This window comes from Lampris incognitus, chromosome 8 (genome assembly GCF_029633865.1).
Source record: "Lampris incognitus isolate fLamInc1 chromosome 8, fLamInc1.hap2, whole genome shotgun sequence".
Classification (NCBI taxonomy): domain Eukaryota; kingdom Metazoa; phylum Chordata; class Actinopteri; order Lampriformes; family Lampridae; genus Lampris; species Lampris incognitus.
In genome coordinates, this window is record NC_079218.1 from 12,498,555 (window position 1) to 12,524,076 (window position 25,522).

The following is a 25,522-nucleotide window of genomic DNA, read 5'->3' on the forward strand; positions in this document are numbered from 1 at the left end:
TCGGTTATGGGAGCACTTCCCTCTTTCTAGCTATGTATCTGCTCTACTAAACCAGTGACGAAAACTCTTCAGCGAGGAAGGGGAGGGAAATCAGCTGAATATAACTTTGTTAAAAGAAACACTCAACGGTAGGGAAAGTGCTCAACAAATAAGGAGCAAAATAATCCAGTGAGTCAAGTAAATTTTTTTATGAGACGGCACAAGCCTGTTTCATGCCATAAGCAATCATCAGCTGTCAATAAGCTGATGATTGCTTATGGCATGAAACAGGCTTGTGTTGTCTCATAAAGAATTTACTTGACTCACTGGATTTTATATATACATATATACACACACACACACACACACACACACACACATATATATATATATATATATATATATATATATATATATGTACACACACACACACATCCATCCATTATCCAAACCGCTTATCCTGCTCAGGGTCATGGGGACGGGGAGGATGCTGGAGCCTATTCCAGCAGTCATTGGGCAGCAGGGGCGGGGAGACACCCTGGACAGGTCGCCTATGCTGTGGGTGTGTGCACAGGCCCAGGCCCCTGCTCTGGACCGGTGGTCCTGATGACCTTGTGTTTTTAGGAAGTCCTCTGACCTCTTTTTTAAGTTTCCATTTATTTTGCCATGGCCATTGATTCTGCCTTTGATTCATCCAGAGAGAATAATCCCAATTCTTTTATTGTTCCATCTGTAAAGTTATTAAATCTAATTCCAAGGCAGCAGTCGTAACGATCCAAAACGATTCTAAATTTCCGGGGGGGGGGGGCACAACCACTTACAATAAACTGAACCAAGAGCGCCCCCCCAGTGAATAAAATAAAACAACATCAAATTAAAACACAAGAAGCATCACATGCATAAACATTACACCTTCATCACTTTATTATTTTTTTTTCTTCTTCCATTGGTGAAGCTGCAGCTCGTGGGCGTCTGCCCTGCCTGTTCTCCTCTCTGTGGTGAGAGAGAAGAGGATGTTGCCTTCCTTCTTACACTCTTCTTCTCAGCACAGCTACGCTTCTCACTTCCTCTTTAACGAGGACGTTTTTGCAAGAAGCGTCTTGGGGTGTAGTGAGAGTGAGCGAGAGAGAGAGAGAGAGAGAGAGGCACACACATGCAGGCCGAGGTAAGAAAGAAAGAAGACGTTTTCTTCTCTGATATTTACACTTGTCCCTTGCTTCACCCCATTTGACCTGGTTTAGTCTGACTTCACTTAAAACTGTTTACTTCCACTTCTCTTTAAGTAAATCAAGGTACCGAAACATACTTATGGGCCCTCGAGTGCTCAAGAGGTTTAAAAAACATACTACGTTTCATTTTATTCAACTTTACCAGTTTCATTTGTTTTCCCTCGTGCAGTGGTTTTCAGGAGTGATCTGAAGCTGTCTGTCTGTGTCGACTTCGTCTTGGACTTCCTGGGAGAACTGTTGAATCTCAGCTCTGGAGATTTGAGACACTAAACTGAACCTTCAGTTAACGTGGAGAGTTTGCACTGTCGCCGTATCCATCATCCATCATCATCATCATCACATTTCTCTTACTTTCGCTTGTGAGAGCTGAGGTGTGGCTGCTGTCTGATGGGTGAAGCCTCCTTTTGGAATGCAGCTCCAGGACTTTAATCAGGATCTTATTCCAACGGATCCCTGCGTGAACTGACTCCTCCAGAGTGTCGGACAGACGACAGAGGAGAGCAGGATGAGTTCAGAGCGAATACCTCCCAAGGCGGAGGTGATCGGATGGAGCCCTCAAACCCTGGCTGAGTACCTCAGAAGGGTAAGACCTTCACTTTGAGTCATTTACCATCACTTCTGGAGGATGTTTTAACGTTTTCTTTTTTTGTCACTCTTTATAATGATGATTTATGTAATAAGACGATATCTATCTATCTATCTATCTATCTATCTATCTATCTATCTATCTATCTATCTATCTATCTATCTATCTATCTATCTATCTATCTATCTATCTATCTATCTATAAGATAATTGATATGAATGCTGTAAAAAGTGATTAATAAATGAGTGATAGGGCACTTGTATGCTTTTACAACATACTATCAGACAGTTCCGGAAGTATTAACAACTGTATTATAACTTTTGAATGATTGTTAACATTAACATTACAAAAAAAAACAAAAAAAAACAGGAAATCTAAAACAAAATTAATTTAGAATCTCAAGCTGACATTTCTGAATCTGAAGGTTAAATTGAGGTTAGCCAGTCTTTTGGTTTGGGCAGTCTGGTCTGGTAGGCGGTATTTGGAAGAGGTTGAGTTTAGACGAAGACACTAGAGCCAACATAGCAAATTGTTAAAACAGTTTATAATATTTTTAAGCCATCTACTAATGTTACCAGTTGTGATATAAACGTTTATGTTACCTCCGGCTTGGTCGGGCGTCCCTACAGACACAATTGGCCGTGTCTGCGGGTGGGAAGCCGGATGTGGGTGTGTGTCCTGGTTGCTGCACTACCGCCTCCTCTGGTCGGTCGGGGCGCCTGTTTGGGGGGGGGGACTGGGGGGAATAGTGTGATCCTCCCACGTATTACGTCCCCCTGGTAAAACTCCTCACTGTCAGGTGAAAAGAAGTGGCTGACGACTCCACATGTATCAGAGGAGGCATGTGGTGGTCTGCAGCCCTCCCCGGATCAGCAGAGGGGGTACAGTAGCGACCATAAGGCAATTGGGGAGAAAAAGGGGGGAAAATCCCCCCCTCCCAAAAAAATAAATAAATAAAGGTTTATGTGGCCTGAAACTCATTAATGAATCACTATTAACAGCTACTCATTATAAAGCTTTACATTTTTAATTTTGTTTTATTTACTTCTTTTGACCGAGGCCCTCCACAGGAAGACAGGCACAGTGAAGCTGTTTGTCCTCCTGGTAATACCAGGTTTCTTATAAAACCTTGGGATAAACCCTTAACAAGCCTTCCTCATAGATGGCGAATGGAGGGCTGATTTGAGGGCCAAAAGAATATAGTTCCCGGGGCCACACACATTCAAGCTCAACCCTGCCTGGGGTAGGGGTTCCCATCCTATTTCTTTGGGAGACCCGTTCAACTGAAAGCTTTCCACAAGTTAACAAGCACATATTAGTGCGTCGGGGGGGTGTAGCGATGTATTCTGTTGCCTACCAACACGGGGATCGCCAGTTCAAATCCCCATGTTACTTCCGACTTGGTCGGGCGTCCCTAGAGACCAGTGGCGGCTGCTGACCAAAGTTTCTGGTGAAGCAACCACCCAACCACCCCCCCCCCCCCCATTATATATTTTTTTCAAATGAGCAGCCAGAACACCATCATAGCGGGAAAACACTTCTACCATCTCTCTGTAGTTTCCTTTATTATCGGACTTTTCACTCTCATCATGCCCCCTAAATGCCTGCTCCTGATGACCCAATAATGACACCCAATCAATCAACCTTTTCAGAATGTCACGGTTTCTCCGGCCCGTGTCGTTATGCTTTGCCAGCTGGAGACGCTTGGTTTCATCAATCAGAGTATCAATCCTCACATTTCCCAACAGACTTGATTGCACGGCTGCACTGACATGCTCCTTTGATTTTTCATGAAGCTTAACAGATCTGTCAAAATTTCGTAGCTCCTCAAATCCATCTCTTGCAAACTTCGAGGAACACCCATCTCCTGCAGCAGCAGACTTAACCATCATGCAAGGCCAGCAATACAAGCGGTTTCTTAGCACACTCCCCGTTAGCCACTCCACCTTGTCATACCTAGAACACTTAAAACTCTGACTTAGCGAGCCCACTCTCTGCACCAGCTTGATGGGGGGCTTTGGTCTCTCCTGTGTCTTCACTCCTAGTTTTTCCTCATGGGAGAAAGTGTGAAAAGATTTCCCATAGGATCTGGTCCACGATGTTTGCGACCATCACAATTCTTCTTTGCAAAAATTGCGTAAGACAGGACAGGAGCTAGCTAAACTAGCAGCTAGCTAGTTAAGCTAGTTAGAACAACTAACGTTAGCCTACAGTACAGGACTACTACACGAGGTCAAGATCAAAAATGCAAATATAAAGATCTGAACAGATTAATGCATTATTATATTCACTATATATATATATATATATACAAGAACCACCAAAACTACTATAGTAATCACTAATTTATCTTAGGTTAATCTTTTTCTTATCTCTCTTATCTTATCTTTCACCATGCTTCGAATCGGCAGAGAGGGGGTGGAGCAGCAACCGGGACAGCTGAAAAAGATCAGGGTATTTGGCCAGATACAATTGGGGGGAAAGGGGGGGGAATTGAAAAATAAATAAATAAACAAACAGATAAATAAATAAATTAATAATATGCTTTTGAAGGCCACAGAACATGTGCCATGACACTGCCGAAATTGTGTCCGCTAGTGATGTCACTGGCAGACAATCTGTAAATGTGAAAACCTACTTCCTGGTGATTTTGAAAATGATTGTTCCGTTAAGGATTTAAGGATTAAAAAGTGACTTGTTAAAAAAAAAAGAAGAAAACCTACTTCCTGGTTTGCTGATAGGCTGCATTGCATGAGAAAATACAAATAACAACATTAAAAACCGCTGTATAATGTAACATTGTTATTCGCATTTTCTTATATTGCTGTATGTGGTGTTGATATCTGCTTTTTTTAGCAATGCAGCCTATCATAAACCAAGAAGTCAATTTTGCATTCACAGATTATCGAACCAATGAGGTCACACTAATTCAGCACCATTTTAAGAGACAAATGGAAGACTTCATTATCATGGCTGCTAATGGAGTGTTACCCCTATTAGAGCCCTGCACAGGCCAAAAACTCCTGCTAGCCCGGCCCCAGCCCGATAAAGTCTGCAATTTTTCAGCATGAGCCCGACCCGAGATGCACCAATATCACTTTAAGCCCTCTCTGACCCGCATTCTGTCTGATACATACAAACCCACACACACACAGCATGGTTGATTGTCACATGTAATGCACGTGTACATGCATATGTAACGTATGTATAATATAATTGATATAATTAATGCAACAATATTTCATACAGTGGCCGATGTGTGCTCTGCATGTATATGGGCACAATGAAAGGAAAGAAGTTGAATGAGCCCGAGCCAAATCAACTCAGCGTGTCGGGACCCGACGGGCTTGCTCTAACCTCTATAACACATATAGTGAGATAATGTTGCCAATCATGATTAATTCTCTTTAATTATTTTCACTCTCTCTCTCTCTCTCTCTCTCTCTCTCTCTCTCTCTCCTCTCTCTCTCTCTCTCTCTCTCTCTCTCTCTCTCTCTCTCTCTCTCTCTCTCTCTCTCTCTCTCTCTCTCTCTCTCTCTCTCTCTCTCTGTCTGTCAGATGAGCTTGCCTGGTTGTGATAAAGTGGTGTTGAATAATTCTATAAACGGACTCGGATTTCTGGTGAGTGTGGAGCCGTGCCACTTTCTCAATGTTTTGCTAGTGTTGTGTAGAAATGCTGTACCTTGAGATGGCCCTGAAAGATCAGATGGCGTTGGGAGGCCCCAACCAACAGCTACGTGGCAGGACCATGGAGCAAGCTCTCTTGTAGTCAGATAATTTCACGGGATTTTATCCATAATCATCATTCATATCCATATAATCAGCAAGGACTTTCAGCGAAGCAATCTGATGGATTAAAGACACATTCAATCTCTTCCATAGCTTGCAATGCCGTCTTTGTCAGTAACTGGGGAGCTTGTAATCTTTTGTGTTATTTATTCAGATCTCCGTTCAGTATTTCTAAGAAACAAATAACCCCAAAAAAATTGTTTTTTTATGTTATTATGGTTTTCACAGTAAAACAGAACAAACACAGGCAGATCAACCGTATACCGAATGATAATGGTGCTGCTGCTGTCATACTGACATTTAAGGGCTTAAATGGAACAGGACTGTTGTACTGGTGCTCTTTGCAGTATTAAACGGAGTATTATTTTGGCAGCATTTAAAAAGAATAATGTGTTTCAAAGTTATATAATCATTACTGTACTATGGTAGAAGCCGTAATATGAACTGTGACATGATATTTATTTTTATTTCTTCTGCTGTTTGCAGAATATGAATGAAAACGCCCTGCAGAAGTTCCCCAAAATCCACGCTCCGTGAGTAGCAACCATCTGCATAGTTTGACACTAAACAGAGAGAAAGAAAAAAGTCCCACCTCTTCTGACATTTGATTCATTTATCGAAAACCAGAGAGGGAGGGAAAGAACAGTGAACAGCTAAGAAGAGGAAAAGGTGGGACATAGGATGAGGAAGGAGACAAGACGAAACGCGAGAACGTAGATGAAAATGAACAAGTAGAGATAGAAAAGGTAAAGTCAACGAAACAAACTGAGAGATGGAAACAGGGGGAAAAAAAGAGCAACAGAGAGAAGACCGTTGGCCTGACGTTGAGTTGTAGAGGATGTGATGGAGAAACAGTGGAGGAGGAGGAGGGGGAGGAGGAGAAATGGACCGAGGAACAGGAAGACATGAAGCCACAAAGAAGAATAAGGAACAGAGAGATAGCGTGAGCGAGCGAGCGAGCTGAAGAAACAGAGGTTGTCTATCAGATCTGTTCAGGCCAAAGTAAAAGGTTAAAGAGCTCAATTCATATTATCTCGAGTAAATAAAGAACTATACAGACAAGGAAACTGATAAATAAACCTGACAACATATTTAAAGAAATGACCAAACAAGCATTTCACAAAATACATTTGGCTTTGCTCCAGTTTTTAGCAAACTACTAAGCCAGCGGGGAGGAGCTCTGTGTTTGCTGGTGCTCAATGCCACCTTCCTCCTCTCTCACGCATAAAGAAATAAAGAAGTGTGTGTGGTGAAAGTGACGGGGTTATTATGAGGTTCTTCAGCCTGCCCGGCACCACCACAAGGGCAGACATGGGACCGGACAAACACTGCCCCGTCATACAGTAAAGTTAACAGGGCAGTGGGGGTGGGGGGGGGTGGTGGTAGCGAGTGAGTCTGATATAAAAACTTCCAAGCGGCACCACTTCCTGTTAGTCATCGACAAAAACGCGTCCAATAAATCACACGGCCTCAAACATGTCATGTGATCTACAGCGACTCTGGTGGAGGCGTTTAAAGTCTGCCTGTCAACATCTTGCACAGCAAGCAAGCAGCCGTTATGGGCCAACGGAGTGTCAAAGGTTAAAAGATGTTAAGAGCTGTGTCGTCATTTCAATTTAATTTGAACTAGTTTAATTTGTATTTCTCTTTCACCCCTTCTCCATCCCTCTCGCCCTCTTTTGCCTCTTCTGTTGCCATTTCCGTCTTTCTCTCCTCAGTATGATCTCTAAGCTCTGCACTGAGATCAATAAGAAAGAAGAAAGAAGAGGCTTCTTCGGTAAAAAGTATGAGCGTCTTTTCATTTTCATTCTGACTTACATTAAACATCCACCCGCTGGTTCGATTTCTTTCTTTGTGTCTCTGTTCACCTGATTCTTGTTTCTTTGTCAGTGAGTGAGAGAGAGTTTGTTGTTTTTCTCTTTCTGTCTATCTTCCTCTTCTATTTGTATAACTCTATCTCTCTTCCTCCACACCCCCCACACCTTCACTATTCCAGACCCACGGTTCCCAAGTATGTTCAACCAGGTAGGGAAAGCTTCAGTATTTACATTCATAAGTACATGAAATTAATTTAGCTAGTGAAATGGGTCATCTATGGTCTTCTGTAACCATAAGGCTGCGTGGTATGGGGTCTCATCACTGCCTTTCTTTTCAGTTTCAGAACAATTATCCTGAATCACATGCAGTACAATTTCAGTTTGTATCGCAAGTCAGATATTTTTCCAAATAAAACAGCTTGGTCTATATTTTGAACGCTATAAAAACAATCTTGAAGTTTGATTTATTTTTGCAGTTTTTGGCACCGTGCATGCCGGTTATGATATCGATTTACTCAGTGGTTTCGTTTTAGAGGTTTTGGACACGGGACCACCGCTGGACTCTACCTGAATAAGAAATACTCTGACAAAGCAGCGTTACACTTTTGAAGCAATCCGGTCACCACTTTAGTTGACCATCCAAATGTGGGATGATGTTTAAATCTTGAGGTTCTTGAAGAGTTTCATTTGCAGATGAAAAAAAAAAAAGCTTTTTGGATTTTTGTTCTGTTAGATACCAAGAAAGCTTTCTGATGCTCAAAATCCATATGAAGCTTGTGTTTTGTTATCACATACTGTCTTTTTTTGTCTAAATAGATAAGATCAAATCTTACAAAGGGCCAAAGCCAATAATAAGTTTGTTAGTAGACTGGTGCTTTCATAATTGTGTTCTCCCACCGGTCATTTTAACTCACAGCTGTTTGCCTCTGCTTCACAGACACGCCTGTTGATGACCAAGGCTGGGATGAAGATGAATTTGTACGTCTGCTGCTCTATCTTCCTGTCTATCTGTCTCTTTGTCTTTCTGCCTGTCTTTCTCCCTTCTCTATCTATCTGTCTCTGTCTCTTTGTCTTTCTTCAAATCTACTCCTCGATATATGCCTGTGTCCCTGTGTATCAGCCTGTTGTTCTGTACATTTCTCTCTGTTTATCTGTGCTCCAGCTCTCTCCATCTCACCCCCCCCCCCCTCTCTGTTCACCAGGACAGTGATGATGACTATGAGAACCCGGACGATGAAGGGAGCATGGGAGATTATGAGTCTCCTACGGAAGACCACGAGAGAGAGAACCAAGACAGTGACAATGATTACGAGTCTCCTTCCGAGGGTCCCATGGCAGAAAATGATGCCTTTGACAACGATTACGAGCCTCCTCCCTCTGAGCCAACGGAGGACCTCACTCACAAACTGTGTCCCACGCTGCCCATTGGAGAGAGCGACTATATAGGTAAGTCTCCAGAGATCTTTAGATTAGTGGGCTCGTAGGCAAAAACCACAAGGTGGCAAAAAAAACAAAACACATTGGTGCCCTTGAGCAAGGCATTTGCTTCCCTATTGATCCAGCAGAGCCAGACTAGACATTGGTTGTTCGGAGTGTGTGCCGGTGAGCAGCAGTAGAAGACTGGTGATACAGGGTGAGGTGGGTTTTGCATCAGCAGACCTGTAATCTAACTCACCAGATGTGGACTGCTGGTATAAACTGGAATAAGTACTTTCAGCTCTGTGTGTGTTGTTGTTTTCAAAGTCTCCGTCCCTATGAGCAATAAGGCAAGATTTTATTCAGCACATTTAATACACAAAGGGGATTCAGCAGGCTTTACATAAGGCACGAGAAGATGCTGAATAAGAAATACAGAATAAAATAAAAGCTAAAATGTAATAAGATAAAGAAAGAACATTTAAAAAAGAAATTGAAACATAAAAGAATAAAGGAGTAACATTGCCAGAGTTGGTTAAATAACAAAAAGGCTAATCTAATGGAGACAGAGCCTGAATAAAATGCAGCGCAATTCAGTCTACAAGTGTTCTAACCAGGGAAGGCTCTCTGGAGCAGCACTTGTAGAGGAAAATAAGTATACTTTAAATTCTTGCAGACTGTGGGTCTGGGTAACGCAAAGTAGGTCCTCAGACAATCAAACACGTGGCCCCCTACAGGATTAGCCTTGGAAAAACAGACTTGCTGAAACCCGACACAGAAAATTGGAATACAACATCGATGAGAAGCACCTGAGCTAGCCTGGCAAGCTACGATGGGAAACTTCAGCAAGCAGTTGGATTGTGCAACAAGGCAGGCCTGTTCGGTTCGTTCCATGGATTCAAAGAATTTGTTTAGAAAACTTATCTAAGGGGCGTCCGGGTAGCGTAGTGGTCTATTCCGTTGCCTACCAACATGGGGACCGCCGGTTCGAATCCCCATGTTACCTCCGGCTTGGTCAGGCATCCCTACAGACACAGCTGATCACTCCAATTGGCTCTCAATACAAGGAACTACAAATCAGGAGATGTGCCCAATGCAACAACGCTGTCATCTGCAAACACTTAATGCAACCCTGCATCGGTCGTAAATTCAAGTACACGCAGTCCATCGATTGCAATTCCACTAATGTGGATTATTTGCCCCTGTGGGAAATCATATGTTGGTCAGATAAAACAATGCCTTAAAACGAGGATAACTGAGCATAAAACTGCCATACACACAGGCAGCCTTGACTATGCAATACAAAGCATTAAATTGAAGCGAACCGTACATGGGTCTGCATCATCCTTACTATTGGATCAAGTGAACTGCCCCCGTGGCGTAAACCTGCCCAAATTGTTAACACGAAGAGAAATGTTTTGGATAGAGAAACTAAATACGATGGAGCCACAAGGCCTAAATGATGACTTCACATTCAAACCTTTCTTATAAATCGGCCTACCAACACATATTGCTCTGTATTACATCTATCTGTATGTGTCCGGGTATGCCCGCGATAATGGCGCTCTAAGACTGGCTGACTAAAAAGGTGATTTGACTTTTTGATGGACCCATCTATTGTGTTTTGCTGTGTATGTTCTGCTGTATTTGTGGCCACTTATATGAAATCTTGTCCATAATCTGCTTATCCTATGTGATTATGATTTATGATCGATCAATATCGATTATGATCACTGACTGTAGTGACTTGTGATGTTTTTAATTTGACCCTCTGCACTTTTGTACCTCCCCTGCCCAGCTGGTGGGGCAGATTTTTGTAATTAGTTGCACATTGGCTGTATTTAACCTGACTATGCATGCACTGGACATGCTCTGATGAAGGCTGTTATAGCTGAAACACGTTAGCCCGGCCTAAAAAAAAAACAGTGAACATGAGGTGATGTCTTTTTTAACCCTTATCTTGTTTTAATCTGGTGTGCAGCTTCTGCCACTTTTTGTGGTACCTTTTTCTCAAATACTGGTGCGAATGTTAGTGTCACTGGGCTATGGGCATGCAAATTCAGGTTATGCAATGCTGATAATTGCTTGCAATTTCTTAATGAATATTCAAAACCAATCATAATCCACCTCAACCAATCTGGAAAGGCATAAGGCGGCACGGTGGTGCAGTGGTTAGCGCTGTTGCCTCACAGCAAGGAGGTCCTGGGTTCGAACCCCTGGGTCATCCAACCTTGGGGGTCATCCCAGGTCGTCCTCTGTGTGGAGTTTGCATGTTCTCCTCTTGTCTGTGGTGGAGTTTCTCCAGGTGCTCCGGTTTCCCCCACCATCAAGAAGAAACATGCATGTTAGGGTTAATACCAACACTAACCTGTGCCCTTGACCGAGGCAATGGAAATAACTGGAGTTGGTCCCCATGCACTGCACGGCGGCTGCCCGCTGCTCAATATTAGCATTGGACATAGTTAAAGGGAATCATGTTACACCCATTGGACTGAAACAGGCCTGGATCTGTAATCCCTTATTTGGACATGAAACTTACATCACATTTTAAAGGTCTATGGAGATGTATAGCTTTAGCAAGCGTTGGATGGTTATCCCTCTAACAGAGCACGAGTAGACCTTCAGGAGGGTAGTTGGTTGGACTGCTGATGATGTGTTTCGGCGGGACTACTGCTGCACAGTCCTGTCAGCTGCAGCTTCAGTGGACGAGAGAGTGGACTCCAACAATAGTGTGTATATAAGGCACTTTGCATGCCTGTACCGGTTCAGGACCGCCACTTCATTTTGGGGCCCCTGGTGGACTGGGCCCCTGGGCATTTGCCCTACTTGCCTGGTCTGTAATCCACTCAGAGTTATTGGTTACCACTTCCAGTTTATAATATCAGTGTGTCTACAATGGAAACTTAGAATGAAGTCATATGAAGAATATGAACTGTGACCCATATCATCTGTGTTTTTGCACATTAACGATTTTCTAAATAACTGAATAATGGGCTGTCTCTAGGGTGTGGAAGCGGGCCTGTGCAGATGTGTGTGTGTGTGTGTGTGTGTGTGTGTGTGTGTGTGTGTGTGTGTGTGTGTGTGTGTGTGTGTGTGTGTGTGTGGACAGCGATGTTGTCTGGAAAAAGCCATAATGAGTGAGGCTCCATATTAAATAAATGGCATCTCTAACATGATGTTCTGATCAGTACCCTGCTTTTGTGTGTGTGTGTGTGTGTGCATGCGTGCGTGCGTGCGTGTGTGTGTGTGTAGATAACAGGAACAACCGTGTCTATTGCAGAGGCCCGCCCCCCACTCTGACCCCTCGTCCTCCAGCCTTCTCCAGCCCCGAGCCGGCCCAGCAGCCACAGGTAAGGGTTTCTCTATGTGGACCTGAATGTTTAGTTCTCTAGAAATGATTGCGGTTCTCCTCTCTGGTCTGCCACTGGTTGCACCATCCGTCAGTGTGCACACATTCCAGGCTCCAAAGTTCATATTTCTATGTTTCTGGCCGCATGTGGTGATCCCCCTCTGGATGCGGTAATCCAGTCAGGAGTTTTGCAGTAAGCTACTTTTAGGGCACTTTTTCTAACCCCTTCCCCAAGTGGGGTGAGCAGAGTGGATCCTAAAGAGGGCTGCTCAGTCTTGGGTGCAGCTACTGAAGGGCTCTTTCTACCTCGTTCCAAGAGCCAAGTGACTGAATCTAGCACCCAACGCCTGATGTGCCGGCTCATGACTAGGGGCTTCCAGATCTCCCCGTCGCCACTTGCCGGTTGCCATAAGACTTAAACCGGGATGTTAGGGTGGATTTCCTTTATGGAGCTCGCCTGTGCGTGACTTTGTTTAACATGGGGAGACTGGTGCACAGACGGCCACCACACAGTCCTCGACAGATCTGGGCCAGGATCCATTGTCATGGAGTCCAAGATGACTGGGGGCCCATTTCTGCTGCAGCCTTCATCCGCCTTACCAGCCGTTGTGACGCTTCCCTGAAGTCAGCCGTCATCCTCTGTCTGTTCCACTGTTGAGGTCTTGGTTGGATTGTACTTTTCAGGAACCTCCCCCTTGACCTTACCACCATGGGTGACCCTACCAGGGGCATAGCTCCAGACGGCACTGCTCTCGGGATCTCAGCATAGGCGGAAGTCCCAGGGGGGACACGACCCCCTCATCCTGGGAAAAATGTGATATATCCCCCCCCAATATTTCACCCCTGATGTACAGCACTACTTTTGGCGTCCCCCTCAGGAATTGCACTTGAGAAATTTTCATGTAATTGTCCCCTCCAAAGTTGATATCAGATTTTCACCCCTGGATCTCAGGACCACACAAGCTTCTCCACCATGACAAGGTGTCAATCCACGGAGAAGACACACACACACACACACACACACACACACACACACACACACACACACATACACACACACACACACACACACCTGACACTGGTTTTAGGAGAGCAGAATGTAAATACTCAAATAGCCAGGTGACAACAAATTTTATTTTTTACCGGCAAACTAAAACTTCTTAATGGTAATATAAGCAGTCTGGTAGGATGCCACTTTACTCGCATCTGAAAACAAGAGATCACCTTTAATAAAGATGAATTTCCTTTTCTTCAGTGAAGCCGAACGCTCACTTTTTAGACATTTCCTATTTCAACACAGTGAGTAGGCTACAACAGTTAGCTACACTGCAAAAACGGTATATCCGATCGAGTCCGACAGTCTTAAATCACACAGGAGTAGCTCATCACCTCGTTTTAAGAATCATTTAAGAATCGCCCATCTCATAGGAAAGGGATCAAAGTCAGGCCAATTGAAAAACAGGACCAAATCTTTTTTTTTTCCATATTAAGGGCCTAAACGCTCTAAAACTGAATTTTTCGAATGCATTTTCTTTTTAATCCATCATTGTGGCTCATCTTATGAGCAGATGCGGAAAAAACACGGAAAATCAAAACTGTTCTGAAAACATTTACGACGGACGACATTTTAGGAGTTGGTGTGTAAACTTAATTGAAAAAACCGTGAGGGCGCGCAAAAATTTTTTGGATGAAAAATTCAGAACTTGGTGAGCAAAAGCCTTATGTTGGGATACCTGAAAATGGACTGAAATACGGGGTGTTTGGATTTTTGGCACTTACTCGCGTTGCTGTCTCCTTACTGGACCCTTGTTTGTGTTGTATCAACTCTCAGATGTACATCGCTTTGGATAAAAGAATCTGCTAAATGAAATTGCAACATTGTAACGTTGTTACATTGTAATGCTGTAACATTGTAGCGTTTGGTCACTCCAGTCAGAAAGCAAACTCATGACGGGTCCGTGCACTGACCTTGTGTGTGTGTGTGTGTGTGTGTGTGTGTGTGTGTGTGTGTGTGTGTGTGTGTGTGTGTGTGTGTGTGTGTGTGTGCACGCGCACGTGCACGTGCATGCAGCCAGTGGAGCCCTCCCCACTGAGACGAGATCATTCCCCCCACTTCGGAGGGAGACCCCCAGCAAAGGGTGAGTTGGTCCCCTGAAAGGTCAGGGTTTTCTTTGGTGTTTTTTTTTTACACACTTCACACCCACTCCACTTGTGTCTTTGGTCTTGACTTCCAAATGCAGACACGACCACAGTGACATTTTGGGGGAACAGAAGGAAGTGAGAACGATGTGGGTAAACAGCATGTTTTCCAACGACTGAGACGAGGTCGAATCTTTGGATCTATATCGATGTGAAATACGGGCTTTTATTGTGTACCTGTGACGTGTTTATAATTTGACCACGAAAATGTCAGGCGTTAAACCGTTGACAGGGGCTGTTGCTCAGCTGCTTTCTTGACTGGCTTTCACGCACTTGCCATTGTGACAGCAGCATTACGCCTGTCTGCATATTAGCTTGTTTTTAATTACGATTTCTGCCGATTGATATCAGGCCGCAAGGACGAGGGTTGAAAATTAGCCAGCTAGCGAAAGCTGACACGTTTCCCTCTTGGCTTGAATAATCTGCATCATTCCTGTGAAAAATGAATTACACACTCAGAAACACTTTATTTGTCGTTTCGTTTCATTCAGCCCACAGCAGTGCAACGCAAAGACAAAAGCACATATCATAAAACTACAAGAACACATATATCCAAACTAACACATATATCTAAACTAAAAAAAAAAAAATCCCTGTCCAGGAGAATGAACACCAGCCAGGATGACTGTCGGAACTGCCGGTCTGAATGGGCTAGCGGTTAGCTTAGCCTGCCCCGCTTCCACATCCTGTCAGACCGCCCTCTGCGTTTCCTCTTCGGGCAAAGCTCCAGTCAGGGCCATGGTCCTTGGGCCCACAGGACGCAGCAGACCAAGTTCCCTCAGCCGATCCAACGCCAGCTCTCCCAGCCAGACACCTTCGACACACCTCCCCACACTCCACACGACGACACTAAAAACACAGTCAAGGCTAGGCGAGGCCGCCGCCAGACCGCCATCGGTGTTCAGAACTGACAGGTTGCATGGGCTAGCAGTTAGCTTAGCCTGCCCCACTTCCGCATCCTGTCAGACCGCCGTTGGCGTTACCTCTTCGGGCACAGCTCCAGGCAGGGCCGTGGTCCCCTGGGCCCACAGGATGAGCAGACCAAGCTCTCCCAGCCTATCCAGCATCAGCTCTCCCAGCCATCAAACAAAGACAATTACTGTCACATAATGCAAGAAACATATTATGAAGTTATGCAAAGTTGAATATATGTTACAAAGCAAACGTGTTTATAAGTGTGTGGGTGGGTGTGGGTGTGTGTGTGTGTGTGTGAGTGGGTGTAGTGGGTCCAAAACCTTCCGCACCACCACAAGTGTTCCGGAATAAAAAACCAAACCGAGGAGACCGAGGACCCAACCAGTCTCCCATGCCAGGTACACAACCCCACCTGTTTGTCTGTCATCACTGACATTTGTGCCTTAGTTCTTTCTTTCTTTCAATGTGATGCTGTTGGTAACAGTTTCTCATGTCTCGACAGGAAACCAGTTCACTAAAACAGACAAGGTAAACTGACTTTCACTAATTCAATTAACCTTTGAAGAGTGATGGTGTCCTTTAGACACAGCAATGAGCGGCTGAGGGGTTAAACTAACCGCTGTTTCTCTCGCTGCCTTTTGCAGATGGCCTCGCAGCCGTGGAGGTGGGTTTCACACACACACACACACACACACACACACACACACACACACACACACACTACTGAGTGGATATCAATACACGTGTGTGTGTGTGTGTGTGTGTGTGTGTGTGTATATTCTTACCAGACTGCAGCTTTTGGGGTAAGGAGCCACCAGCAGGAATACTTGTGTAAATAAATGGCATCTCTAACATGATGTTCTGATCAGTACCCTGCTTTTGTGTGTGTGTGTGTGTGTGTGTGTGTGTGTGTGTGTGTGTGTGTGTGTGTGTGTGTGTGTGTGTGTGTGTGTGTGTGTGTGTGTGTGTGTGTGTGTGTCTCCCAGGCCCCAGTTAGATGAGAGGTTGCCAGAACCTGCCAGTTGGAACAGCAAGCCTCCTCCTCCCCTCCCGTCCTCCTCTGTCAACAGGAGCAACTCCTCTGCCCGGATTCCCCCCAACATGTCAGTACATACATACACACACACACACACACACACACACAGACAAAACATACACACATAAATACAAACTCGCACTTTTATTTCATTTCATTTTGGGGATTTTTTTAGTCTATTTCGTTGTGGTATAGTGTATAGGTTTAGTGCAATATAGTGCAACACTATTTTGTAGATGGAGTGTAGCATAGTTTAGTGTGATGTGATGTGGTGTGACATGGTGTATTATAGTGTAGTGTACTGATGTGCAGTTTAATGTAGTGTATTGTAGTATTTGTATAGTGTAGTGTAGGTATCATGCATTATGATGTGGTGTAATGTGATATAGTGTGTAGTGTCGTATAGTGTAGTGTAGTGTAGTGTAGTGTGATGTGATATGGCATAGTGTTGTGTACTATGTAGTGTGGTGTAGTGTATTGTTCTTTAGTTGTGTGTGTGTGTGTGTGTGTGTGTGTGTGTGTCCAGGCCCCAGATGGATGACAGGAAGCCAGAACCTCCCAGTTGGAACAGCAAGCCTCCTCCTCCCCTCCCGTCCCCCTCTGTCAACAGGAGCAACTCCTCTGCTCCTAACAGGTCAGTCGACATCAACACCATCCAACATCTCCACCCTTTAGAGTTTCAGTGAGTATTGCAGCTGTTCCCCCACCTTTCTTACCTTCTCTGTGGAAATGGTAAAACACATCATTTGTGCGACATGCTTCTTTAAGGGTTGCTGGTGCATCCACATCCAACCAAGTCTCAGTGAGAAATAGACAGTCCAGCTCATTGTCAGCAATAAGGTCCATCCATCCATCCATTATCCAAACCGCTTGTCCTGCTCTCAGGGTCGCGGGGATGCTGGAGCCTATCCCAACAGTCATTTATACCAAATGCCTTGTTGGATAATACCCTCACATTAAAAACAGCCATATTTAATTTTAATGCCATATGGGCTATGTTTTTATCAGCAGTTTCAGATAGTTGTGATTTGATGTATAGAAGATTGTTCTTGACAGTGCCGTTAGGTCTGTTTTTCAGACGAGGCAGGCATGCATTTGGTCTAGTGGCCATTACATTTATACTAGAGCATACATCACCAGGCTTAAAACTATAAAATTCATGAAAACAGTAAAATTCTTAGGAGATGAACAACTAATATTTGTTGAGGCAACACCGTGTCTCTCAGCGGGAGCCACTGAGAGACACAATCCAGACATGTAGGGGGTGTCAGCGCTTGAGGAAGCTGTGGGCAGAGAGGAAGTGACCACATCTGTGTCCACAGTGGCGCAGGGGTTTTCAGTGATCAGTCATTCTGGAACAGCTGAGACACTGTGGAGAATGTTTGCAGTTAAACATCCGTGAACCCAGTCGGTTCAGGTGTAGCCCGTCTTTACTAAGATATGAGGAACATTCCCAAAAGAGATCAAAGAGTTTTCATAATAACACAGCATTAGAAATGTACCACAACGGGGCATCTGGGTGGCGTGGCGGTCTATACTGTTGCCTACACCAACACAGGGATCACCGGTTCAAATCCCCGTGTTACCCCCGGCTTGGTCGGGCGTCTCTACAGACACAATTGGCCCTGTCTGCTGGTGGGAAGCCAGATGTAGGTGTGTGTCCTCGTCGCTGCACTAGCGCCTCCTCTGGTCGGTCGGGGCGCCGTTTCGGGGGGGAGGTGGAACTGGGGGGAATATCATGATCCTCCCACGCACTATGTCCCCCTGGTGAAACTCCTCACTGTCAGGTGAAAAGAAGTGGCTGGCGACTCCACGTGTATCGGAGGAGGCATGTGGTAGTCTGCAGCCCTCCCCGGATCAGCAGAGGGGGTGGAGCAGCGACCAGGACGGCTTGGAAGAGTGGGGGTAATTGGCCAAGTACAATTAGGGAGAAGGGGGAGGGGGATCCTAAGAGAAAAAAAAAGTAATGTACCACAACAACTGTATTTCAACATGACAATACTACACAGGTGGCAGCTCCCATTATCGAGTTAATGTACCACTAATGTGAGGGGGGTTGTGTCATTGTGTTGTTTGACAGATTCGTGCCTGAGGTGAGGAATGAGGTAAGTTTTACTGATCTGACAGCAAACAGTAGGACACCATCACATCAGCTGGACTGACTTACATGTCCCTCTCTTCTGCCAACAGACACATGATGAAGGTAAGGTCTCTCTCTCTCTCTCTCTAACATGTAGACTGTCTTTCCCTTCTACAACACACTTTCTCTGTCTAACACACACACACACTATTGCTTTCTCTAATTCACACATTCTTATTTTCTTGCAGTGTGCTTATCTTTTTCTATCTGCCGTTCTTTTTTTCCACTTCTATTTTTCATTTTCCTCTCTAGTTCTCTGTCTATCTTGAGCCTTTTCTTTGTGTGTGTGTCTCTCTTTCTGTTTCTTCCTCTTCCTTTTCCTCTGTTTCATCCTCTGTCACAGAGGCGTTTGCATCTTTTTATCTGAGCACCCGCGGCAACGGATTTCAAAACCATTATAATGTTATCTAAGAAAGTTGAGTCAGTTCATCTGGACACAACGTGTATTGACAGAAACATGTCATCACTCATCTAAGTGACCTCTTCAGTCTAAACTGACTGCACATTTTCCCACCCTATTTAAATACTGTTGCATAATAACCGAAAACAACGACCAGTTTCTCAGCAAATATGGGTGTGACCACTAACTAGACTTTCGATGGCCATGTGTACTATTCACAGAGGATTGGGGAATGTTTGCAATCACAGTATGGTGAGATGGTGACAGATGTACTCTTAGCCCCCCCTCGGTTTAGGGATGGTCATTCCCTCTTCACATAGATGGCCTCTTTGACTCCCCCATTCAAACCAGCGTCCCTCCCTATCAAGGATGTGCACATCCTCATTCTTGAAAGAGTGGCCACTGGCCTGTAGATGGGTGTAGACCAGGGATGGGCAACATGATCCAGAAAGGGCCGGTGGGGGTGCAGGTCTTTGTTCCAACCAAGCAGTTACACACCTGATTCTATTAATCAGCCAATAGTCTTTGCTAAGGACCTTTATTTGTAGACTCAGGTGTGTAACTGCTTGGTTGGAACAAAGACCTACACCCACACCAGCCCTTTCTGGATCATGTTGCCCATCCCGGGTGTAGACTGTAGAGTCCTGGCCTGACACATTAGCTCTTCTGTGTTGTGCCATCCTCTTGGCCAGCGCCTGTTGGTTACCCCATTGTACAAATCACGGCAATCCTCCTGGCACTTAACAGCGTACACTATATTGCTCTGTTTGTAACACCTTGGGGTGGACCAATTTCTGGCGCAACATGTTTTGGGGTTTGAAAGCAACAGAGACGTGGTGTTTGGAAAATACGTGTCTCAACTTTTCCAACATTCCCGCAACATACAGAATCACCACTGATTTATGCTTAGGCAGCTGTTGTCCTTCTCTCTTCGATCGACTGGTGCACTGTTTGGGCGGCATCCTGGTTTTGACAAACTACTACTACTACTACTTTTGGATGCCCCCGTTAGGGGTCGCCACAGCGGATCATCTGTTTCCATTTCTTCCTGTCTTCTGCATCTTCCTCTGTCACACCAGCCACCTGCATGTCCTCCCTCACCACATCCATAAACCTACTCTTTGGCCTTCCTCTTTTCCTCTTCCCTGGCAGCTCCCTATTCAGCATCCTTCTCCCAATAGACCCAGCGTTTGTCAAAGCGTCCTGGCTTTGACAAACGCTGTATGAAATTACAAAACAAAGCACCCTTAGCAATAGGACCACCCTTAACACTGACCAAGTGTGTCTGCTCCTGAAGCTGTCTTCAGTCCACGTACTTCACATACAGGGGGCAGTACTACATGCAGAAGCGTGGGTGTGCTATGGGTACCCCAGTCTCACCTATAGTGGCCAACTTGTATATAGGGGAAGTGGAAAAGATTTTGAGCGAGTGTTGAGCGAAAATGGTAAGCAAACGCTCCGGTTTCAAATTTTGAAATACAAACTACCGCCACCTGCTGGTATGGAGAGTTATTTCCTCTCACGCAGGCGCAGAACATACATGCTAGTTAGCCGTTGGCTGTAGTCTTTGCGGTTTGTTCAGGTGCTACTTTTTGACTCAGACGCAGGCGACGTGAGGCGATGCAACAGTCAGCCTTCGTCACTGCTAGTTGTCTGGCGTTGGTTTGGTGTGTCTGGGCCCTTAGGCTGGGAAATTGCAATTGGTGATGGGGTACATTGTTGATGTTTGCCGTAAACCAACACATACTGATCAGTACTTGAGGTTTGACTCTATTCATCCACTGGAGCACAAACTAGGAGTCATCAAGATGCTGTACCACCAAGCTGACAATGTCCCCACCAGTACAGCAGCTGGGAAAGGGGAGAAATCCCACATTAAACAGACCCTGATTAAGTGTGGTTATCCTAACTGGGCGTTTGTCAAAGCCAGGAAGATGCCCAAACAGTGCACCAGCCAATCGAAGAGAGGGCAACAACTGCCTAAGCGTAAACCAGTGGTGATTCCATATGTGGCAGGAGTGTCAGAAAAGTTGAGACACATATTTACAAAACACTGCATCTCAGTTGCTTTCAAACCCCCAAAACACTCTGCACCAGAAATAGGTCTCCCCCAAGGATCAGGCGCCCTGGCACAAACAGAGCAATATATGCTGTTATGTGCCAGGAGGATTGCCATGACTTGTACATCGAGGAAACCAAACAGACACTGGCCAAGAGGATGGCACAACACAGGAGAGCTAACATGTCAGGCCACAACTCTGCAGTCTACACCATCTACAGGCCAGTGGCCACTCTTTCAAGGATGAGGATGTGCACATCCTTGATAGGGAGGAACGCTGGTTTGAATGAGGCATTAAAGAGGCCACCTATGTGAAGAGGGAACACCATCCCTGAGCCGGGGGGGGGGGCTAAGAGTACATCTGTCACCATCTTACAATGTGATTGCAAACATTCCCAAATTCTCTGTGAATAGTACACATGGCTATTGAAACTAGTCAATGGTCATGCCTATTTGCATATGAAACGGATCGTTGTTTCGGTCGTTATGCCACTGTATTGTTTATAAGGGTGGGGATACCTGCTGTCAGTTTAGACTGAACAGGTCACTTGGATGAGTGATGAAATGTTTCTCTCAATAAACGTTGTGTCCAGATAAACTGATTCAGCTTTCTTTGATTTTCTTACCTGGATTATTGAACATGCATAATGATATAATATATCAATATGCCTTCAGCCCCAGGTAATATCCCAAGGCACAACACTTTCCCCCTTCAAAGCAAGGGTCTGCTCCCCCGCCCTGTAGCATCTGGATCCTCGCCACGATACACTGACAGGTAGACACACACATGTCTTCAATTTTTTTATTTTTACCGAGGATACCTGTTATTGGAAACCTGAAGGATCAGGATCAAAATAGAATCACATTAACATTCACACATAGACGTAAATAATCAGTTAAGGAGTACCCCCAGGCTCAGTTTTAGGCCCACTTGATTCACCTTAAAGACAAATCCATCAGTCTTTCTAACATACAAATATAAACTTTATAGTAATCTCTGTGTTTTCTTTTGGGCAGTCTGTCGCCAAGTATTCCTGCTGGTGGCTCCTTGCCCCAAAAGCTGCAGTCTGGTAAGAATATATGAATAAAGATGTGAATCATCCCCTGCTTTCTGGACCAAGATTTCTGTTCTTTTAGGTTTTATTATTATTATTATTATCAGTAGCAGCAGTATAGTAGTAGTAATTGTAGCAGCAGCAGCAGTAGTAATAGCAGCAGCAGCAGTAGTAGTAGTAGTAGCAGCAGCAGCAGTTGTAGTAGTAGTAGTAGTAGCAGCAGCAGTTGTAGTAGTAGTAGCAGAGGTACTGGTATTAGCAGCATTAATAGTAGTACCACCAGCAGCAGAGTAGCAGTAGTAGTAGTAGTAGTAGTAGTAGTAGCAGCAGCAGCAGCAGTTGAATCATAGCGGTACCAGTAACAGTAGTAGTAGCAGTAGTGGTAATAGTAGTAACAGTATTTGTATCATCAGCAGTAGTAGTGGTATTAATTGAATTGTAGTGGTATCAGTAGTAGTAACGGTGCTTGTACTAATAAAAGGTTAAACTGCATCACCTTGTTGTCTTTGCTGTGGTACAGCATTAAGTATTCACAGAAGCAGTTCTATGGCTGGAGCAGACAGGAAAACACTTCCCCCCCGACCAGCTCCACCAAACCTCCATCCTTCATTCACTGATTCCCAAAACACACAGGTACCTACACACACACACACACACACACACACACACACACACACACACACACACACACACACACACACACACAGAGTTTATCCATGTCTTATCATCTCCAGCTATTCTGTTCGGAGCTCTTTCTTTTTTCCCTGTATCATAACCATCTTACTTTCTCTTTTTATGTTGCTATCGTCTGTGGTTAGATGTCTGTACTCTGCATTTGATGTGTTTTGTATTTAAAGGTTTGAGTTTGGTGTTTTATCAGCTTAAAACTTCAATAAGGCACCATGAACATGATTTCAAGAAGGCCAACATGTGTGAAAATCACAGCAATTATCTTACAGACAGACAGACAGACACACACACACACACACACACACACACACAGACTGACAGACAGACTGACTGACACAGACAGACAGACAGACAGACAGACAGACACAGACTGACAGACACAGACAGACAGAAAGACACACAGACAAACACACAGACTGACTGACAGACACACACAGACTGACAGACAGAAAGACACACAGACTGACTGACAGACACACACACAGATTGACAGACACTGACTGACTGACTGACTGACAGACACAGGCAGACACAGACAGAAAGACTGACAGACACACAGACAGTCTGACAGAATCACAGACAGACAGAGCCAGCACTGACGGTGTCAATAGTACTGTCAATGCTGGTTCTTTATCACACCTACACCCAACTGACCCATTATTCATGTTATTATCTGCAGCTGTGTTTATCTTGCTATGCTTACATCATACAGTACCAAGACCAGCCTGCTACGTTTTTAACCTTTACGTGGTTTTTACCCTGTAGATGTCAGAACACTCACTAACATGGTCTTATGACCTTGGTTTAGTTCATTTCTATATGTGAGGACAAGCAGGTGAACTGTTCAGTTGAACTGAGTTTCCATATACAGCCCGCTAATTATCAGCACGCGGGATTTAACATCACAATTAACATCAGTATTATTGAATGATCAGAAAAGTACAGGCCAAAGTTTAAACCAGCACTGTAAAGAAAGCAGATAGCTTGGGAATAGAGCCTAAAAACATATGTGTGTGTGTGTGTGTAGAGCTTGGATCGTAGTTGGTATGTGGGCAGTGTGACCAGAAAGGTGGCAGAGGACTGTCTGAGACAAGTAAACAAGGTCGGACACACATTCAAACACACACAATCTAATACTGATACATAATTCTTATTCTAACATTAATACTAATATATACCAATACCAATACTTCTCTGTGACCCCTCTTGCTGTCTTCAGGATGGGGCGTATCTGGTGCGGGACAGCACCAAGCAGATGCCCAACCAGCCCTTCACCCTGATGGTTCTGTACCAGGTCAAAGTCTACAACATCCAAATCAAATACCATAACTACCAGTACATGCTGGGCACCGGGCTCAAGGTCCAAGAGGTGACGTGCTGGTCCTACTTCCTTAAGAGGCCTCAATTTATTGATTCATACCTCCATAGCATTATATTTTTACTGTATTTGCTATATTTATATATACCTTCATATTTTGATTATTTGCTCGACATTATGTCGAAATTGGTTAGAACGAAGTACTTTTTTGCACTCTGAGAGTGTGTGTGTGTGTGTGTGTGTGTGCAGACGTTTCCAACAGTCCGTGACATCATCAGTCACTACTCTCGCTCTCCTCTCCTCCTCATCGACGCCAAAAACCGAAGCTTGGTCCAGCAGAATCAGTGTCTCCTGTCCGAGCCGGCCGGCTTCCGGCTGGGATAAAACCAATCTTAACTGGGATGGAAATGGACTCGGCCCAGTCACAAAACCAACCAGTCACTGTCGAACCCAGAGCAGTATCTGAATAAGGATGAACCCAGCGACTCAGTCACCACCGGGGGGGGAAACAGGAATTAAAAACAACCGGCTCTTCAGAATCATGTCCGTGTGAGTCACTCAGTGAGGCACCAGGAACCTAACTGAAAATAACGTGTGTTCAAACTACTGTCCAAAAAAAGGAGTCTCTGAAGATTTTTTTTTTTTTGCCATATCAGCTGATTTTCATTATATACAAGATGTAAGAGGTTCCTTCATGATACATGGTATTTGTTTGCTGCTTCTAAAAAAATACTTCACAAGGCAGTGAAGATCTTGTCCAAGGTCCAACATTGAGTACCGAATTCATAAATGTACACAGACGATGTTCTGCTTGGATACTGATCCGAAGGAGTAAATTAATTCTTGGAGAGCTGATTGTGTTAATTTGAGCATGTTCCACTTTAAAAGGTAATTTTCTGTATAGACCAAGTAACTCGCTACTGCAGGCGATGGTTCATCTGTACTTTTAAGATGTATTTCCTGTTCTCCTCAGGTTCTTTCAGCCCACAACGCTTCTCACAACTATCTGAGTGTAAACGTGTCTGATGCCGCCAGTTTTTTATTCTGAACGGTCATTAAAATCTCTTCGTTTGTCAGAAACACCGGTTCTCTGTTGAGTCTCTAAGTAGAAACCCAGTGGAGAAACCATCACGTCTGACCTTTACCGATCTTAAGAAATCTGCATATGGGGGGGGGGGGTCCGGGTGGTTGCAATATGTGCTGGCAGCCCAGAGGAGGCCCGGCGTCCCCTGTCTGTTAAATGATGATGACCCTCTCTCTGGTTATTCCCCCGTCGAACCCCCCCTCCCCCTAAAGCCTTCATCATCCTCATCGCACCATTGTTCTGAGGACACATGATTAATCACACAACATGTGTGAAAACTGTTTCTTAAGAGTCCACACGCGGTTCACTGTCTCCACAGGTAAAGCCAATGGCCATCAAATTACTAAATATAGGGGGCGTCCGGGTAGCGTAGCGGTCTATTCTGTTACCTACCAACACGGGGATCGCTGGTTGGGCGGGCGCTCCTGCAGACACAATTGGCCGTGTCTGCGGGTGGAGAG

At 44.6% G+C, this 25,522-nt stretch overlaps 1 protein-coding gene across 2 annotated transcripts; it reads left to right on the plus strand.

The window, feature by feature from the left end:
• The first annotated feature begins 1,027 nt into the window (after nucleotides 1-1,027).
• Nucleotides 1,028-25,051, plus strand: lcp2a (lymphocyte cytosolic protein 2a). 2 transcript variants are annotated; one of them, XM_056285121.1, is made up of 23 exons: nucleotides 1,028-1,144; nucleotides 1,378-1,791; nucleotides 5,353-5,415; nucleotides 6,070-6,116; nucleotides 7,302-7,367; nucleotides 7,580-7,608; nucleotides 8,338-8,378; nucleotides 8,603-8,846; nucleotides 12,069-12,166; nucleotides 14,237-14,303; nucleotides 15,579-15,677; nucleotides 15,782-15,807; nucleotides 15,924-15,943; nucleotides 16,266-16,382; nucleotides 16,842-16,949; nucleotides 18,396-18,420; nucleotides 18,506-18,518; nucleotides 21,590-21,689; nucleotides 21,932-21,984; nucleotides 22,490-22,602; nucleotides 23,687-23,761; nucleotides 23,879-24,028; nucleotides 24,227-25,051. In XM_056285121.1, the coding sequence occupies exons 2-23, from the start codon at nucleotides 1,714-1,716 to the stop codon at nucleotides 24,359-24,361; spliced, it is 1,767 nt and encodes a 588-aa protein (XP_056141096.1). In that variant the 5' UTR covers nucleotides 1,028-1,144; nucleotides 1,378-1,713; the 3' UTR covers nucleotides 24,362-25,051. The 2 variants fall into 2 exon arrangements, with proteins under 2 accessions (XP_056141096.1, XP_056141098.1); XM_056285123.1 differs by having other exon boundaries at nucleotides 15,588-15,677.
• Nucleotides 25,052-25,522: the final 471 nt, after the last annotated feature.

Coding starts and splice junctions, on each gene's coding strand:
- lcp2a (XM_056285121.1), top strand. CDS start 1,714: ATGAGTTCAGAGCGAATACCTCCCAAGGCGGAGGTGATCGGATGGAGC. Junction 8,379..8,602: donor GCTGGGATGAAGATGAATTT/GTACGTCTGCTG, acceptor TCTGTTCACCAG/GACAGTGATGATGACTATGA. Junction 22,603..23,686: donor CTGATTCCCAAAACACACAG/GTACCTACACAC, acceptor GTGTGTGTGTAG/AGCTTGGATCGTAGTTGGTA.